The sequence below is a fragment of the Herpailurus yagouaroundi genome, unplaced genomic scaffold (assembly GCF_014898765.1).
Source record: "Herpailurus yagouaroundi ecotype Mexico unplaced genomic scaffold, PumYag 142, whole genome shotgun sequence".
Classification (NCBI taxonomy): Eukaryota; Metazoa; Chordata; class Mammalia; order Carnivora; family Felidae; genus Herpailurus; species Herpailurus yagouaroundi.
In genome coordinates, this window is record NW_024412397.1 from 3,898,658 (window position 1) to 3,916,800 (window position 18,143).

Sequence of the window (18,143 nt, forward strand, 5' to 3'; positions counted from 1 at the left end):
CTGGAGCCTGTTTCAGATTCTGTGTCTCCCTCTCTCTCTGCCCCTCCCCCGTTCATACTCTGTCTCTCTCTGTCCCAAAAATAAATAAAAACGTTGAAAAAAAAATTAAAAAAAAAAAAAAAGAATCTACGGTGATGGAGGTGGACAACACTTGACTGTGGTGACCAGTCAGCGGTATAGACATATACCGTTATGTATGCACCTGCAACGGTATCTGTTTGTCAGGTATCTCTCAGTAGAAGAAAATGGGCCCCCTCCCACAGATGTTTTGACAAAACGTGACGGCACGTGTGAGCCCACTGCTTCTATCTGTTCAACTGGTGGAAGCCAACTACCCTGCAACACATCGTCAGACCGTCTTTACACAGGTCAGATGAAACTCGATTTTCGTATGATTTAAGAAAAATAATGACCGGTTACGGGTCAGCTTCTAAAGAGCTGTTGGTGAAAACACATATTGTTCTATGGACTCTGAAGAACCTTCTGAGCTTAATCCGTGTCAAGGTGAAGTGCCTTCTGTGTAGTCCATGCAGCCTTGTTCTAGACCTCTGCACATTCTTATCTGAACCCTGGGTCAAAGGCCTTAGGTTCTCAGCTCTGGAGTAAACTCACCTGAGGGACAGATCGCTGATGCGGGCTCTTGAAGGGGTTCTCCTCCCCAACCTTCTAACTCCCAATGGAGTGTTTCACCGTGTGCAGTCACCCCAGGTGACCAAATCTCATCTTCCTGGGGTGATCTTGTTTATTTTGAGATGACATTTGTTTTCCCAAGGATACTAATTATAAATTAGCAACAGCAACCACAAATTTGGGACTTTTCTTCCACTTACAAGTCGAGTGATTTAAAGATAGTTTGCATATATCATTTACTGGCTGTAAATGAGATCTGGGCGTGCTTTGAGGGGCCACAGTATAACGGCCTGAACAGAGATCGGGCCCCGAAGACAGCCACAGTGCTCTAGCTGAGCCGAGGGGAGCTGCAGTCCTTAGCTAACCCCTTTCTCTCCTCTATGATGTGTCATCTGTAAAATATGGGTACTGGCCACTCAGTTAAATGAAATTGTAATTCATGTGAGGGGCATCTGGGTGGCTCAGTCAGTTAAGTGACCAACTGTTGACTTTGGCTCAGGTCATGATCTCCCAGTTCATGGGATTGAGCCCTGTATCAGGCTCCACGTTGGGCTTCATGCTTCAGCACAGAGCCTGCTTGGGATTCTCTCTCTCCCCCCACCTCTGCCTGTCTCTCCCTGTCTCTCTCTCTCTCTCTCTCTCTAAAATCTAAATAAATTTTTCAAAAAAGCATTATAAATGAAAACATCAAGATTCCATCGGCCAATTAGAGCAAATAGCCAAAAATTTTTTTTAAAAAAATCCTTGTGTTCACAAAGAAAATGTCCATGTGGAAAAATGGTCATTGTCATGGCAATGGGAGTGTAAGCTGGTATAAAGTTTCTTCTGGTGGACAATTTGAGCATATGTACCAAGCCATACCGTGGTGCAGAAATCTCCGTTCTAGGTACTGGTTCTAAAGGGATAATCAGAAATATGGAGTAGAATGTTCTTTGTGCTCATTTCTAATAGTGAAAACTTGAAAGGAATCTAATGTTCCTTTCTAAAATTCTAAATGACGGAGACCTGATTAAATATAGTCCATCTCAGGAAGATGAGAAAGTTTTGGTATTTCATCAAATGGGAAAATACGCGTAATCTCGTGTCAGGTAAAGACACCAAAGTACAGGACTATGTTGAGCGTTATCTCTACGTTTTAGAAGCGCAGAAAAAAGATTGAGCTCTAAAATACCAACAGTGATTCCTCTTTAGATGAAAATGATAGTAAATTTTTATTTATTCTTTTGTGTTCCAAGTTTTCTGCAATGATTATATATTACTTTTTATTATAAGAATATAGTTACATAAAAAGTACAAATGCTCTCCAAATTTTACCCTTTGTCGCCTTTTAAGTTTACAAATCAATAGTTGGCTTTCAATGGTCCGTTCACCTTCAGAGAAATAATAATAAAGTGCATAACAAAGAACTTTGCCTTGGAAAGAAGCAGAAACCTATTTGTACACACAGGTTTCTGAAGATTCACAAGTAGTTTAGGCATGCTGTAGACCATTAACAGCTTTTCAAAGATCGCCAAACACAGGAGTGCGGGGGCAGAACTCTTAAAGTTTTTAATCGCTTCTTTTTTTGCCTACGACGCCTAAGGGTTTGTTTCTCGTACACAAACGAGTGTCGACCATTATTTTACAGGTTTTATATCTCTTTAAGTATTAGTGAAAGATCAAGGAACAGCCTCACCCAAACCACCTTCTGAGGAGTATCTCCAACTTTTAACAGTCCCACACTTACAGGAACAAATATCTGATGAGTTCTTCAACCCAAGGCTCAAGCTGCGAATAGGAATGCAAAGTAGGACTACGTTTGCATGTAGACGACATTAGCCTCACCGGACGGAAACGCAGGACGGCCGGGCCACTCGCCTTCTCCCCAGCCTCCCACGGCCTTGGGCCAGGGGGCCGGGCAGGCGGCCAGCTCTCTCGGGTCACTCAGGCCCACTTGCCTCCTACTACAGAAGATGCAGGCCTAGTCCCTGGGCTGAGAGAGGACCACGGGGAAGCAGAGAGCACTCAATGCCACGCGTGGGATCCGTCCCGGGGACACGGGTGATGGAGCAGAGGTGGGCATGTGTAGTCAAATACAGATGAAGGAAGCGGAAATTTGAGGAAACCCTCAAATCAGAGGTAGCCAATTTCTTCCCGGGATCATTCAATCTATCGGTATTGATACAAATCGAGTTTCTGTGTTACTATGGAGACATGTTTTCAACTGAAGTTGCTACAAACTCGTAACAGACATTCTTTCAACTTCCTTCCCAGATCCAACAGAAGATAGACCTTTGTGATCTGAGGTGGGCTTCGGCTGGAGGGGATCTGAAGAATGCCCGTTTGCTCAGGGTGGCTACGCCCGTCCCTGTCCGTCAGGGCTACCCCATCACTCAGCCCTACTCTAGTCCCCATCCCAGAGGAGATGCCCAGCCCTTCTCTGCCACACCCCCACCTGGGGACCTGGGGCGATCACACGGGGGCAGATCAAAGGGGGTGCTGGAGAGCTGAGCCCCAGTCAAAGCCTCTCTGGTTACGAGCCCAAGTTCTGTGGATCGCAAACCAGGTGGCCTTGGGCAAGTCTCAGTGCCGAGCTGAGCTCTTCCTTTGCCAGCGAGGGTGGAAGGTACGGGACCCCAGGTACAGGTGTGAGGCGTGAATGAGGTAACTCGTGCGAAGCACTCACAATGGCCCCTGGCACCAGGAAGTGCTCCCTAAATGGAACCAGGATGGCCTTCTTCATCACTAGCAGTGGTGACAAGAGAACCTAGCATTCCATCCACTGGTCTGTGACAACCAGGGTGGACGACAAGATAGCGACACGACCACGAATTAGAAAAAGGAAAACATGAAGAAAGGAAAGCCCGAGTTCTGTGCCCAAGCCCCAGTGGTCAGGATTCAAGTGCAAATAGCCTCCAAATGTCTTAGCGGCTGCCAGTGGGGACCAAACCCAGCAGACCCCACCTGGGCCTCTGACCCCCGCCCTTCACACCCCTGCACCCGCTCGGACTCCCACTACAGGGTGAATTCGCAGAATCACGAATTTGTGGGCCTGTGGTCAAACACATAGGACCTTCAAAGGATTTTTATGCAAAGACGCCACCTCCTGCCATAGGCCTCATTGTTATTCTTCTTGGTCACCCCTTGAGCCCAAAGCACATAATCACCCAGTAAGTGAACTGAAATGTCTAAATGGCTGCAGCTCCTAAAGGACAGAGCTATTCACCAATGAAAACAGGCAGAAAGAAATGTAGCAAGCCTCCCTGGTGCTCTGGGCCTTGGCACCAAGACCACGCAAACATGGCGCCCTGACTGGCCCCGCCTCCTCTCAGCGGAAACCCCGCCCTCCCCTCCGGCTGCCTCTGAACAGAGCCCGGCCTCCTAACCTTTCTCGGGACGTAATTTTCATGAAAAGTTAAGCAAAAGGCAGTAGAAGCCGTCTCCCTGCTCCCGTCCGTGAGTACTTCCGGCGAGAAGAGAGGCTGGGGGCCTGGACCTGTGACGTCCCACTGCAGGCGGAAGCAGTGAGCCCCAGAGAGACGGCTGGGGGGTGGGCCTGGCGGTCTCCCCGGTGGAGCCCCTCGGTGCTCCGGGGGAACCTGCAGAACAACACGGGCCCCAAACGCTGGAGCCCCGAGCAGCTCAGCTTCTAAAAACTGCATTTCCCAAAGTGCAGAAACCAGGCTTTCCTCTTTGGAGCAACACGAAACCAGTTCCGAGGCCCCCCCAGGGTCGTTGGTGCTACAGCAAGACCGGCCCTTCCACCCCCCACCCCACCAGCCCCACCCACCCCGGGCCCCAAGTCCCTGGACTCACACTAAGGATAACCGTAAACATTTTTCAATAGTCCGTGAGGATCCTCTGCATGAAGCAGCTCAGTCCACGTATGTACAAAACAGTCACCACTCAGTGGCTGAACTCAGCAACCCGTGGCACCCGGTAGCGTTAAAAATTTTAATTATCATTTAAAAAAAAAAAAAAAACACCGCAATACTTATCATCCGCATGAAGCGTGTCACCACACAAATCACGAAGTGATGACTCTGAATAGAATTTTTGTTGGTTGACTGCAGAAGCCATATACCTCTTGTTGCTAAAATAACATCTCAAAGGCAATATAATGACGACATGACAATCTATGTAAATCAAGAACTGCATGTGGGTTTTATTTTACATTTGAGAAAACAGTGGATTTAATTGTGTGAACCAAAATGTACTGTACAATATTAATGATAGAACATCAAAATGTATAATTAATAGTGCACTGGTTGCTTTGTTTTCATTTATTTATTTTTTGTCTGATATACATGCATCTGGAAAGATGCACGTGCTGGTAAAATTCCTCTATTTAAATCAAGCTGCAGGAACTAAATTTTATTCAAAAATCGTGGTTTTACATTATATACACAGAAATTTAATATAAAATGACAATATAAAAAGTTAAAAGAGAAAGCATACGGCCAGAAGGTACAAAGAAAGTGGAATAGATTAAAATGGTACGATAATGTAACATACAGGGGTTTTTAAGCGGATGCTGGCAATTTACAAGGAAAGGACTCCGTTGTTTGCCCCATTTTTTTTTTCATTTACCAATGCAGCACGCTATAGAAAGGTCAGCTTATACCAAAGCTTACATTTGTAAATAACTATAAACCGCAGTATTTTACAGGAAAAAAGAAATAGCATTTTTACACATTTTTTAAATAATAGCTTGCATACTTTTTTGCCAAAAGTGGCATTTTTTTTTTTTTTTTTTTTTTTTTCAGCATCCAGAGGGTTTGGGCAGAGTGGCAACTCGGGATGTTTGGGGTGGTGGTGGCGGTGGGGTTTTGTGTGTGTGTGGTTTGGTTTGTTTTGTTCTAAATGTGTAAAGCTGTGGCTTCCTAACCCCATGAGTCCTAGACACCTTTCTATCTTCCAACAGCTGCATGCATGTTTCCTTCACAAACCAGTTCTGCATATAAAAGCTCATTTTTTAATTATTAAATAAGTTTTGTGTCTGACACAGCTTTTGATCTGAATGAAATGCCTTGAAGCCTTTTTTTTCTTTCCTTTTTTTTGTCTTTCTTTTCTTTTTTTTTTTTTCTTTTTTTGAGTGAAAGGCACAGAAATGCAATTGCAGTCCTCAAAGGGTTAAACTTGACACTACTAGGTTCTATGACCTTTATTGTCATGGCAACTTCGTAATTTTAGGATGTCTTTTTGTCATTGTTATTTGTGTCTTTCTTGCCTGCTAAATAAATGTCTCTGAGTAGTGTGCCCCACTATTTCCTACAAAAGATAGCTTAACATCAAGAACAGATGTTGAAAATAAAGGTCAGACTTTGACTCACGGAAAAAGAAAAATAACATGCACAATCGGACAAAGAGCATATAAATATAACTACAAAATATGTGTAAGAAAAACCAAGGTCCAGACAGCCGGCTCGGCAACAAAGGGAAGGCTGATTTCGGAGGCTCAGCCGGGCCTAGTGCAGTACAAAGACGACATTTAGTGCAATGTGCCTCCGTCCCTTGCATACCTGGACGCTACTGTTTTTCCAACTCTGTCACATAGATCAGGTGGTCCTCCGGGGACTTGCCGTGGGTCTTACTAAGGTGCAGTTTGACTGCGTGCTTGCTCGCAAAAGTCCGGTTGCAAAGCTTGCATTGGAATGTGGAGCCCAGATCGTCCTCGGCGGCCCCTACCGGGCCCAAAGCCTTGTTGGCCAGGACTTTTGAAACGTTCTGCTGTTCTTGAATCTGATTTAGTGGCAGCTTGGAGAGATCCTTCAAGCTGAAGCCTAAGTGTGTTTCTAGGTGATTTATGTACGTAGAAGCAGTTCTGAACTGAGAGGCACAATCGTTGCAAAAGAAAACAGGATGTCCTGTGTCCAGGTTCTTCAGGAACTTGGTACCCCCTGTCCTCCTCAGCTGGTACTTCACGTTGGCCAGCCAGTGGCTGATGGTGGTCATGGACAGCCCGGTGAACTTGGAGATGTGCACCCGCTCCTGGGGGCCCAGGTCCGCCATGATGTACTTCCCTTCCGGCGTCTCCCGCAGGCTCGAGGCAAACTGAGCCTGCAGGATGAGCAGGTGCTGGGGGTTCCAGTTGGACTGCCGCCCCTTCCTCTTGTGCACGGGCGACAGCTCGTCCAGCGCTTCCTCGAAGCTGCTGCCGTCGGCGTCCGACTTCTCCGACACGGTGGAGGGGGTGGAGGACTTGGGGGTGAGCCGGCCCGTGAGGTTTTTCACCATGTCCGAGATGTCCATGAGGGCGCTCTCCCGGAGAGGCGACGCCACGGACTCGGCCGCGCCGGAGACCAGGGGCTTGCTCTTGGACTTGGTCAGGTCGATGGGCTGGTCGCTGTTCTCGTAGTAGTAGCGGTCGATGGCGTCGGCCTGCTTGGCGGGCGTGGCGGGGTAGACCGGCTTGTCCAGCATGCTGTTGCTGATCTTGTACAGCATGGCCAGCGGGTCCAGCGAGGGGCTCGCGGGCTTGGACACCTTGCCCAGGTGCGTGTTCATGATGGACTGCAGCGCGCTCAGCGGGTTGATGAAGGAGGGCTCGGGCGAGTGGTCCGTGATGATCCCCAGGTTATTACAGCCGTTGGTGACTTTGGCCCTGAGCGGCTCGGTGCCGTTTGGGGTGTGCGCGTCCAGCACACCCTCCTTTTTGGCCTTCCCCGCCTCCGCCTCGGGGCCCTTCTTCTGCTGGACTTTGCCGCCGCTCTCCTCCGCTCGAGGGAAGTCCTTGTTCTCTTTGGCCACGGGGGACACGGCCTTGGCCGGGGAGCCCTTCTCCCGGTCGGCGGGCCTCTCCTCCTTCTTCACGCTGACCTTGCCGGTGACCTTCTCCACCAGCTCCTCCATGGCCGACACGTTGCTCTTGTGCGGCGGGGGTGTGAGGCTCCCCGGGGAGTGCAGGAGCGCGCTGTGCTCCGACGACAGCGACTTCACGCCCCCCGCGTAGGACGGCTGCATCTGCACGCTCTGCACGGCCGGCAGCGGCTTCACGGTGCCGGGCAGCTGGTAGGCCGCGTGGATGCTGGGGTAGCCGCCCCACGAGGGTGCGCCGTTCTGGGCTTTGCTGATGGCCGTGGACACCGTGTTCTCCAGGGACTTGAGGATGTCCACCCCGCCCTTGGGGCTGTCGTCCAGGTCCTCCTCGCGCAGGTACCGATACAGGGCGGTGGGCTCGAACTTCTCGGCCGCGTCCTGGCTCTCCTCCTTGACCTTCTTCTCCGCCTCGCCGGCCGCCGGCGCCTTCTCCCGCTCGGGCTCCTTCTTCTCCTCGGCGGGCGAGGACGCCGCGGGAGAGTCGGGCTGCTTCTTGACGTGGGAGGCGGGCAGCCGGGTGTGCGTGGTGGGCGGCAAAGGGATGGACTGGATCTTCTCTTCCACCACGGGGTCCAGCGCCAGCTGCTTCCCCTTCTTGGAGGCCGAGGTGGTCACCTTGAGGAAGTGGCCGGTGACCATCATGTGGGCAGTGAGCTGCTGCAGGGTGTCGTGGGAGCTGCCGCACTCCATGCACTTGAGGATCTGCGCCTTGCGGGCCTCGAACTGCCAGGTGTAGCTGGCGCCGTTCTGGTAGCCGTAGCGGTTGTTGGGCGTCACGTAGGGGTTGGCGGCCTTCTGGTCCTTGGCCGACTCGCCCAGCGCCGCGTCGGCGGCCAGCCCCGCCGGCTCGGGAGAGCACGGCGACGCCAGGTCCTGCAGAGCGCGCTTCTTGGTGGAAGGGACCAGTTTGGCGATGGCTGGTACTGGCTCCTTCAGAGGCACTTTCTGGTAATGCTTGGTCTTGATCATGTGGACGCTCAGGTCCTGCAGCGACTCGAAGGAGTGGCCGCAGTACATGCACTTGAGCACCTTCTGCGCGTCCTCCTTGCCTTCCATCTCCATCAGCGAGCGCTTCCTGGGCTTGGACCACCGCTTGGTCTTCTCGGAGTCCTTGTCCCGGTTGTCGTCGCGGTAGTGCCCCGTCTCGTTCATGTGCACCGTCAGCTCCACCAGCGTGTCGTAGGCGGCGCTGCAGTCCCGGCAGCGGAACTTGCTGGCGCCCGTGAACACGGACCCGTAGAGCTTGTTGTTCTGCCTGTAGAGCTGCACGGTGCTGAAGAGGCTGGGCTCGGGGAGCAGCCCGTAGGAGGACGTCTGCTGCAGCGTCTTGGCCAGCGCGGCCTGGTGCCAGTCGTAGCCCGAGCCGCCGCTGCCTCCGGTGCCCGAGCCCGAGCCCGAGCTGGGGGTGCTCGCGGTGGTGCCCGTGGGCCCCGCCGTGCTGGTGGGGGGCGTGGGCGTGGGGGTGGAGCTCTCCTTCGGGCCCACATCGTTGCTGCTGGTGGTCGAACCGGACTTCTTCAAGTCCAAGGCGAGGCTGGACCAGCAGGACTCGGAGAACAGGTTGGCATACACAGCCTTGATCTGTGCCAAGCTGTCCTGGGGGTAGGAGACGCCGTCCGGGCCCTGCGGATCCTCTTTGCCCTCTCTGGAGGAAGAGCTCTTGAAATGGACCAGCTGGTCGCTGTTCTCACTGAAAGGGGACCCGTAGCCCGCGTCCTGATTCGTCGCGGTGCTGACCGGGGAGTTCTGGTAGCTCTGGGCTTCTTTGATCTCCGCTTCCTCGTTGCACACGTACTCGCCGTCCTGGACGTCCAGGGACAGCCCATCCTCCTCCACGGCTTCTTCATCTATCTCTGCTGCCTTTAGTTCTTCCTCGGGAACATAAGCTAGGAGAGAAAAATGAAACACGGTGAGGGGAAATCAATCATCTTCAAGGACGCGGCCTCCCCAGCAGTTAGATGGTCTTTAAAGAGAAGTTTCTCAGCCAAGCTCCCAGGCCACGCTTTACGGAAGCAGCCGCTTACGGCTCCGCGGCGGAACCCAGGTTTCACCCAGGACGACGTCCCCCCCTCCCGAGTGAATACATCTGCGCCGAAGGGGCCTCTACTAAAGGGCCAGCAGCCGCCCCCTTCTTCGAGACGTCAGTTTGGCCGTCACAGCGGGGGCCGCAAGGGGAGCCTGGCCCCCTCCTCCCAGAGGCTCTTGCTTTCCTAAGTGATGTGCGGGTCTGTTACGCCTTCCCACCGGGTGGGACCCGGCTGTCGGCTTTGAGGGCAACATATTCCACAGACAGGATCGTATGGTTTCCATAAATAAAAAGCCTCCTCCGCGGCAAGCGATGAAAATACTCTCGGCCTCATTACAAAGAACCACACGTCGCGCCACCAGCCCCCTGCCTGGACAAAGCCGGCGTCACCCGCAGGGGGACCCCAGAGAGTGTGCCAAGCAGCATCGCCTACAGGAGTCTAAGGCGGAGACGACCCACATATCTGGTGACAGACGAATGGAGGAACACAGTGTGTGTATGTGCACACTGGAATATTATGCGGTCTTAAAGAGGAAGGAAATTCTGATACCCGCCATCGCGCGGACGAACCTGGAGGACGTCACGGTGAAGGGAGATCAGCCAGACACAAAAGGGCACGTACTGTCTGATTCCACTGATATGAAGCACCTATAACAAGTGGTCAAATTCACAGAGACAGAGGGTAGAAGGTGGTTTCCGGGGGCACAAGGGGGGAGGGGGGCCGGGGAGTTAGCGTTTCGCGGGGAGCCGAGTTTCGGCTTTTGGGAAGACAGAAAGTTCCGGAGACGGATGGTGGGGATGTGGTTGCCTGACAAGTGTGAATGCACTTAGTGCCACTGAAGCGTCCACTTAAAAATGGATTAAAACGTTCACTTTTACGCTATGAACCTTTTACCACAATAAACACATTTTCTTTACATGTTAACAAAGCCAGTGGAAATGCTACAACGGAGTGACTCCTTGGGCTGATGACGTCATTTCCCAGAGGAAACTACGGGATGCGGACAGCTGTCACGTGAATGAGAAGGTTGGAGGGCACATAAATCATTAGATGAAACCTGATTTTTTTTTACTGCGGGACATTTTAGATCTTTAACATGCGACCTATCTCGTTAATTCTCAAGGGGAGCTAACTCTATGTACCGCCTCTCATTTGACCAAAATACATTTATTTGCATTTTTATTATTATTTATTTTATTTTATTTTATTTTTTTAGGAAACAACTACCTGAATGAGTGCTCCGTCCACCTCTTGGGAAATTTGGGCTTAAGACATTTTCCAGGAGGCCCCTAGTAAAATGCGCCGCTATGATGCGAGAGGGGTGTCTCATTAAATCTGATCACTCTTTATCACCTTATCAGAGCCCGATCCTCAGGGAACGTGGCATTGAGCACACGCGTTTGCAGGGACGGTTGATAGGAGAGACCGAGAACATCTCGGCTGCCCGAAGGGCGGACGTGGGGCGGGGGGTGGCAGGAAGTGACAGGGCAGTGTCAGCACCTGCAGACAGAGGGCTTCGGGTTGGGGCAGCCACGCGCACTTCTGGGCATGTGCACACACAGGCACGGGGAACACGGCGGAATCGGTCACGTGGACCCTGCAGAATCCCTGCACGCACCAGACACCGTGGGCCATCCCGCACCGGGGGGCTGGCATCGAGCAACCTGAGCCTAAGCGTTCACGTGTTTCACAGCTGAAGTTCACGCGAAGAGCGGTCCGCTAACAGACCCGGGCGCTACGGTTCCGTTAATGCTGTGCGGCCAGCAGGGAAAATGAGCAGTAAGGGCGGGGGCTGAGGTTTACTACAGGCACGGGCCTCTGCGTGGCGCTCCAGACAATCCTACACCGCCCTCCTGTGAAACATAAACCTCATAAAACTGAAACAACAACAACAACCCCTCCCCCAACCCCCAAGATTTCCAAGTTGGACGTCGCCTTCATTTGCTGTATAATTCGTAAGGGTTGAGGACCATCCAGGGCTCTGAAGGTTTGAAGCTCCAACCCCCGGCCAAGGGTCCTAGTTTATGAAGCCTCGTCACCTGGGCCCCAAGGTCCACCCCTGCGGGTTCCGATGGGGACGTCTAAGACCACGAAGCAGTCCGGGCGGGGCAGAGTCCGTTTGAAGATGCGGGCCCCAAGTCCCGCAGGTGCTGGCCTGACTCTAAGCTGTCCCAAAGCAGCCCCAGGGGCACCCCCGTAGGCGGCTGCACGCACCAGGGGCCGTGGCAGGCAGCTGCCTCGTGGACCTGGTCTGTCCTCTTTGAGGAAACTAGGATTCACGCCCTAGCAACTAATGAAAACTAATTTCGGGGCGCCAGGGTGGCTCAGTCAGTTGAGCGTGCAACCTCGGCTCGGGTCCTGGTCTCACAGTTCGTGAGTTCGAGCCCCGCCTCGGGCTCTGTGCTGACTGACGGCTCAGAGCCTGGAGCTGCTTCGGATTCTGTGTCTCCCTCTCTCCCTGTCCCTCCCCCACTCACGACCTGTCTCTCTCTGTCTCTCAAAACTAAAATAAACGTAAAAAAGATTTTTTTTTAATAAATAAATGAATAAAACTAATTGCAAGGAAAGGTTTCATCTGAACCAGTTTGGCTCGGCCTGGGAGGCCCATCACCGTGGGTCTGCTCCCTGGATCACCGGTCAGCTGGTCTGTCTCCATCCCTGGACGGAAGCAAAGCCACCCCCTGCCTATCCCCGGGCTGGCACCCAGCAACATGTCCTGAATAAATAAATGACTTACGTCCCAGGTCTGCAAACCCAGAAATGGGAGATGCTCCATAGCACCGCTACGGTTCATTCAGCACCCCCTGGTCCCCACAGCAGACCCATTCTGGGTCTGGAATGGTATAGACACAAGGAGGCTGGCACCTGCCTGCTCCCTCGGGCACAGGTTTCATCCCCTCCCCCGGGCACCCCCACCCCCCGACGGCGTGCAGTATCCGGGGGCCACACTCCATCCCAGGTCGTCCTCCTCCTGGGGCAGTCCAGTCTACACTGGGAAGTTCCTGGGTTGAGCTCAAATGAGTTCCGCTGACAACTCCACATGCCCCCAAGCAGCAACTGTCAGGTAGAACCACACAGAACAAACACCAGCCTCTTCCACAAGGAAACCCTCCCAAGGTATCATTTCTGAATGAGCCCTTCCCTCGGCTGGGATACCCACGTCTGCTGTTCTCCAGGAAGCGGGTGTCGGGGAGGGGGGATCCCTAATGTGCCCACCCTCCTGGAGCTCACGGGAAGGGAGCCCCAGCATGCACTAAGGGGAAACCCGGGATCCTACCCGCTCTCCCTGCCCCGGGCTCAGCATGCCCACCTTCCCAGCATCCCTGTGGGGAGGCAGCTTCAAGGTCCCTCCTGCCCCAGCCACAGCCCTGGGGACGGCACACGCTGACCCTGCTGTCCCCAGACCAGGGCACCGGCCGCCTCCAGCCACCCCCTCCCGTCGGTCCTGCCAACTGGACGGCGGTCTATTTCAGGGGATCCCACCTGTTCCGTGAGTCCCCCCAGCGCACATGACTAGGACCACCGAATCGATGCCCCCCGCCCCCCGGACAGACCCGCTGGCCACAGGCCCTGACAGGGACGGTACGTGAAGGCTGGGCTTGCACGTCTGCAGAGTGAGCTGTATCTGGCACACAGAAGGAGCTCCAATTGCTGCCACATGAATTTGTCACGGTGTGAGTGTTCCAGACGCTCCCAAGTCAATTATGTGCAAACAAAACGTTCCTCCTGCCCCCTCCCCAAGTAACAGCGCGCTCACCCCCGAATTAGGACCCCCCTAAATCACCTGTTACTGAACCACCCCAAACAAAACAAGTCACCCACTCCGGAGACACAGCCCTTGTCCCTGTTGTCAAGCCCAGCATCCAGCGCTGCCCCCCGACCTCAGCAATCCGGACCCCAGGCCAACCACCTGCTGCTGCAGCAGCCTTCCAGCCAGGCCACCCCGCTTCGTCCCGCAGCCCGGGGACCCCGCTGTCGCCATCCCGGAGTTAAAACCTCCATTAAAGTCATGTCCTACACGGGGGCGGGGTGGGTACAAATCCCCACGTGGGCCCCTCCTCCTGCCACGCGTCCAGCCCTGGGTGGGACCCGGGCCCAGACAGTGCCTCCCCGGACCTCGTGAACACTTATCCTCACGGGGAGGCTCAGATGTCGCCTCCGTCGTGATGCCCCTCTTAATCCCTGAGACAAGTTTACTCGCCTGTCCTCTTAGTGAAACCTCAACTTTCAGCCCGCGGACCCCGCCGGGAGGGGCGTGTCCACACTATCACCTCACCGCACCCCACGAGCCCTCAAGGCAGCATCACTGAGATGCCTGCTTTGCAGATGGGGAAACCGAGTCTCTGAGAAGCTGACCAACTCCCGCAAGGTCACGCGGGGAAGAAACAAGGCGGCATTCAAATCTGGGTCACCTGACACCCGGCCACCTCAGAACGAAGCTGCTCTCCTTCGTCAGCGTCCCAGTGCCAGTGAGCACGTCCAGTAACTGCTGTGAGCGGGACCGACCCCAAGTATTCCGTAGGGAGTATCAGAGCACCTCTTCTGTGCCCGTCGTGGGGAGTGACCGACAGAGTCGCAGCCAAAGACGTCAGATGTCTGAAATGCTGACACCCTTAGGCCGCGTAATTGTACTTGGGGACGGACAGCCACGGACACGATACGAAACACAGAAAAGGCTTTCTGCACAAAGATGTCCTTTATATATTATTCCATACACAATCCGCCACGCTCTGAATCTCCAACAATGAAAGGTAATTAAGTGATTTGTAGTTGATCCCCACGATGCACAATTATTCAAACATTAAAAAGTGTCTTGGGGCCCCTGGGTGGCTCAGTCGGTTAAGCGTCCGACTTCAGTGCTCAGGTCATGAGCTCATGGTTCGTGGGTCCGATCCCTGCATCAGGCTCTGTACTGACAGCACAGAGCCTGGAGCCTGCTTCAGATTCTGTGTGTCCCTCTCTCCCCCTGCCCCTCCCCTGCTCATGCTCTGTCTCTATCTCTCAAAAATAAATAAATGTTAAAAAATTTTTAAAAAAATAAAGGGGCACCAGGTGGCTCGGTCAGTTAAGCATCCGACTTCAGCTCAGGTCATGATCTCGTGGTTCGTGGGTTCGAGCCCCGCATCAGGCTCCCTGCTGACAGCTCAGAGCCCGGAGCCTGCTTCGGATTCTGTGTCTCCCTCTCTCTCTGCCCCTCCCCCACTCACACTCTGTCTCTCTCAGTCTCTCTCTCTCTCTCTCTCTCTCAAAAATAAACATTTAAAAAAAAACTTTTTAAGTGTCTTCAATGACATGGAGAGTCATTAAGTGCAAACAGCAAAGGACAAAACTGTATACACAGTACAAGGGAAAACTTCTTTTCAAAGAATGTTAATAGTGGGTTTTTTTCTAGATGAAGAATATATGGGTTATGTTGAGTGACGTGGCTCTTCATAAATATCTCTACCTTCAAAACCTTCTTCTGTGTTTTCACCTCAACAAACAAGGATTAGCCATCCCTCTCTGTTCCTGGAATGAAACAGCAGCAGCAAACCTTCCGTGAGCACCTGGCAGCCGGGAGCCAGACCCCGGGACCAGGGCAGGGCCCAGCCTGGGGGCAGAAATGTGCAAAGTCCTTTGTTAATTGTTACTTTTCAAAAATTTTTTAACAAGTAGAAGGGGGCAGGCACGTAGGGGTGCAGGTGGTATCTGGGTTCTGTTAGGAGGGATGCCTGTGGCCAGGACCATCTTCCACACCCACCCCCCCACCCCCCCGCGTGTTCCCTGTCCCACCTTCTCCTGGAGGGGGCTGCGGGTCCCAAGGAGGGGCCTAGGCGGCGGGCCTCCCCAGCGGCCCTCAGCCCTCCAGCTCTGCGGTCATCACGCTGCAGGACCTCAGCCTTCGGCCCGCATGCTCTCTGTCCCATTCTAGAACGTTAAGGTGACACTCCACCACCAGCTCGTCCAGCATCCCAGTCCTGATAAGTTGATATTCCCTGCTATCACACTCTTCTTCTGTTGCTCTAGCCCGTTGACCTATTCCCTGAAGGAGTTAACTTTCCAACGCTAACGTATGTGGAGCCCGAGGAAGCGTGGACCCAGAGGGGCAGCTGGGGGCCGCCTGCCCTGTGCCCGCATCGTGACACCCTGCAGACCCCAGAGGTGTTTTCCTGCTCCGCCCTAGGATAGGACAGTAAAATTAGCTTGTGGAGAGAACACGTCCCCTTGAGCAGGTAATCTGCATTCTAGTGGCCCTCCAGTCAAACCACAGGTAGGGGCGCTCATGGTCACCTGAGAACACAGACGACGGGATGGCCATAGCGTAACAGGGGCGAGGGATTCAACGGCCACGAAGACGAAGGTGTGAGGGAGCCCATGGAATGTTCCAGAGTGATTCTGTGAGCCATCAGCCAGCCTCCTTTACCCCTCTGCCCTCCATTCCAAGAGCTGAGTGGGCTCCAAGGCCCCAGCACTAACAGTAACAATAGACACAGTAACAATTACCAGGGCATCACCCCCTGCATGCCCACCAACGGCCAGCACCCACCAGCACTTGACCCCTGATCTTCCAATCCTCTCCATCTAACTGTTGGGCAGCTGATGAATGGGCCTGCCTGAGGCTCCCCCAGGGTCAGGGCTGGGCTCCAACCCTCCCCGCCTCGCCTACAGACCTGCCCTTTAAAAGCAATGCTCGAGCCCCCCAGGCGACCTCCCAACGGCTCCTGCCTTCCAAATCTCGGCTCAGGCCAAGGCCACTCACATCCCAGGGTCAGAGCCATCAGAGTGCTCTAAAGCCTACTGAGTTTCACGTAAGAGTTTGGACCTGAGGAGGACGAGAAGGCTGGATCTTGCAGGACAGGGTTGTCCTGAAGACGGAAATTCTCAGACCACACCTACCTGAAAAGACCAACCGAACATCGGGCTTCAGCACTGGGCAGGGAAGGAGGCCTTTGGTTTTGCCACGTCTCTAGCAGGAGGAATGGGCTAAACTACTTTTCAAGACAAGGCTCCCTGAGCCACATCTATGACACATGGCAGGTGCACGGAGCGACCCTAGGTGTGTACAGGGGTGACTGAAGGATGAGTGCCCCAGGCAGCCTGAACCCGGAGGCCGGGGTAAGTGGGTACGGGTGACATTCTAGCTGCTCATCTCTACAGGGTCCAGGCCATCATTATCGCGACAGGAGGACAGATGTGGGGAAGGGACAGACCGATGAGGCACCTCGGAAGGAGCCCCAGCCCAGTCACCTATGGACAGTGCGGCCCCCACACACTCACCCACTTGTCAGGGCCCCAGTTTCCCCAAACTGCATTCATGGCAACTACTGGTGTCTTTGGGGGGGAAGGGGTTCTAGGAAGCGCTCATGGACACGGCAGCCGTGATCATCGCGCCCGAGTCTGTGCCTGTGGGTCCCGCCGCCTCCACCTCAGGTCCTGTGGATGCAAAGCAAACTAGCAAACGTGCACGGAGGGACCGTCCCCCCTAGCTGGGCCTAAGAGGCACCCCTGCTTAGTCTCCTGCCTCTCAAGCTGTCACTAACCTCTGAACAATCGGAACAAAATAAGGGTTTGTCCCACTGAGAGCCGACCCATCACTGGCCTTCATCATTGGGTAGATGGTGCACTTACCAATCAGACTCCAAATTCACACCAGGGGATTATTCGGGAAGTGCGGTCTTTAACTTCCGCGTTTTCCAGGTCCCTCTGTCTGCCCTTCAGTAGTCTCCCTGACAGCTACTCCTTCCAGAGGAAGGAAGGGGGGTGGGAGCTCCAAGGGAGCAGAAGGGGGCTCTTGATTAGCAGCTCTTCCCGAGGCCAGTGCAGGATGTGGGGGGCGGCGGCGGTGGGGGGGAGCAAATAAACAAGAATCAGTCTGGGAGACTTTGCTGTTTATCCAAGGTCTTTCCCTCCTTAGCGTGCATAATCGAGAGTGGGCTGTGAATGAGGAAAATGGATATTTAAAAGTGACAACTATCAAACAGAGGTCTCATCCCTGCTTGGTTACGGGTTTCCAGTAAATACCAAACTTTGCTACCGTATTGCCACCTGGTGAAACTATACAATCCTACCAAATTACACGTCTATCTACATCCAACTAGGTTTTAGACCGGCAAATGTGATATCCATGAGCAGATGGCCATTATATCAAAATACATTTACTCCAAGGGGCCAATTCACAAACGGGTCTCACACACACCTACGTGATAAATGTACAGCTGCAATTCATCGTGGGGTCTTGCAAAACACACTTTCTTCCAAATTTATAATTGATCACTTGTAAAGTTACTTCACCTCTGTTACGAGCAGAGCAGGTGGTTTTGATGAAAGGTAGAATACACTGGGAAATAAAAAATGCAGAGAAAGCAGATATAGGTAAGAGCGCGTTCCTTCCTACTCTGAAACGGACACTAAAGTACAAGCAGGATATATGTTAATTTACGAACATACGTTCTGATTCTTCGCAGGAAGATACTCTGCCAAGCAAAGCTGAAACACCACTTCTGCTCTCACGTGATAGGAGCAAAAATTTTTCTATCACTCTGGCAGCTTTTAATTGCCTGGTACCAATCATTAACGTACTGGTCTGCAAAACCATCTGATTTATACCAGAATTGTTTCTTTATTTAAAACCCGCTAGAAGCCATTTTTAAGAACTGCAGAGTCCGTAAATAGAATGGCCTGTCATTTGTATCCATCTCTTCATTCTCA

The 18,143-nt window shown here is 53.0% G+C and overlaps 1 protein-coding gene across 1 annotated transcript in view; it reads right to left on the reverse strand.

Annotated features, from left to right (window-relative positions):
* Window positions 1–4,750: 4,750 nt before the first annotated feature.
* TSHZ1 (teashirt zinc finger homeobox 1) overlaps window positions 4,751–18,143 on the reverse strand; it is a 34,352-nt gene continuing 20,959 nt past the window's right edge. The window contains exon 2 of the mRNA XM_040478550.1: window positions 4,751–9,314. Coding sequence (XP_040334484.1) covers window positions 6,139–9,314 — 3,176 coding nt within the window. The 3' untranslated portion in view covers window positions 4,751–6,138. The remainder of the gene's footprint in view (window positions 9,315–18,143) is intronic.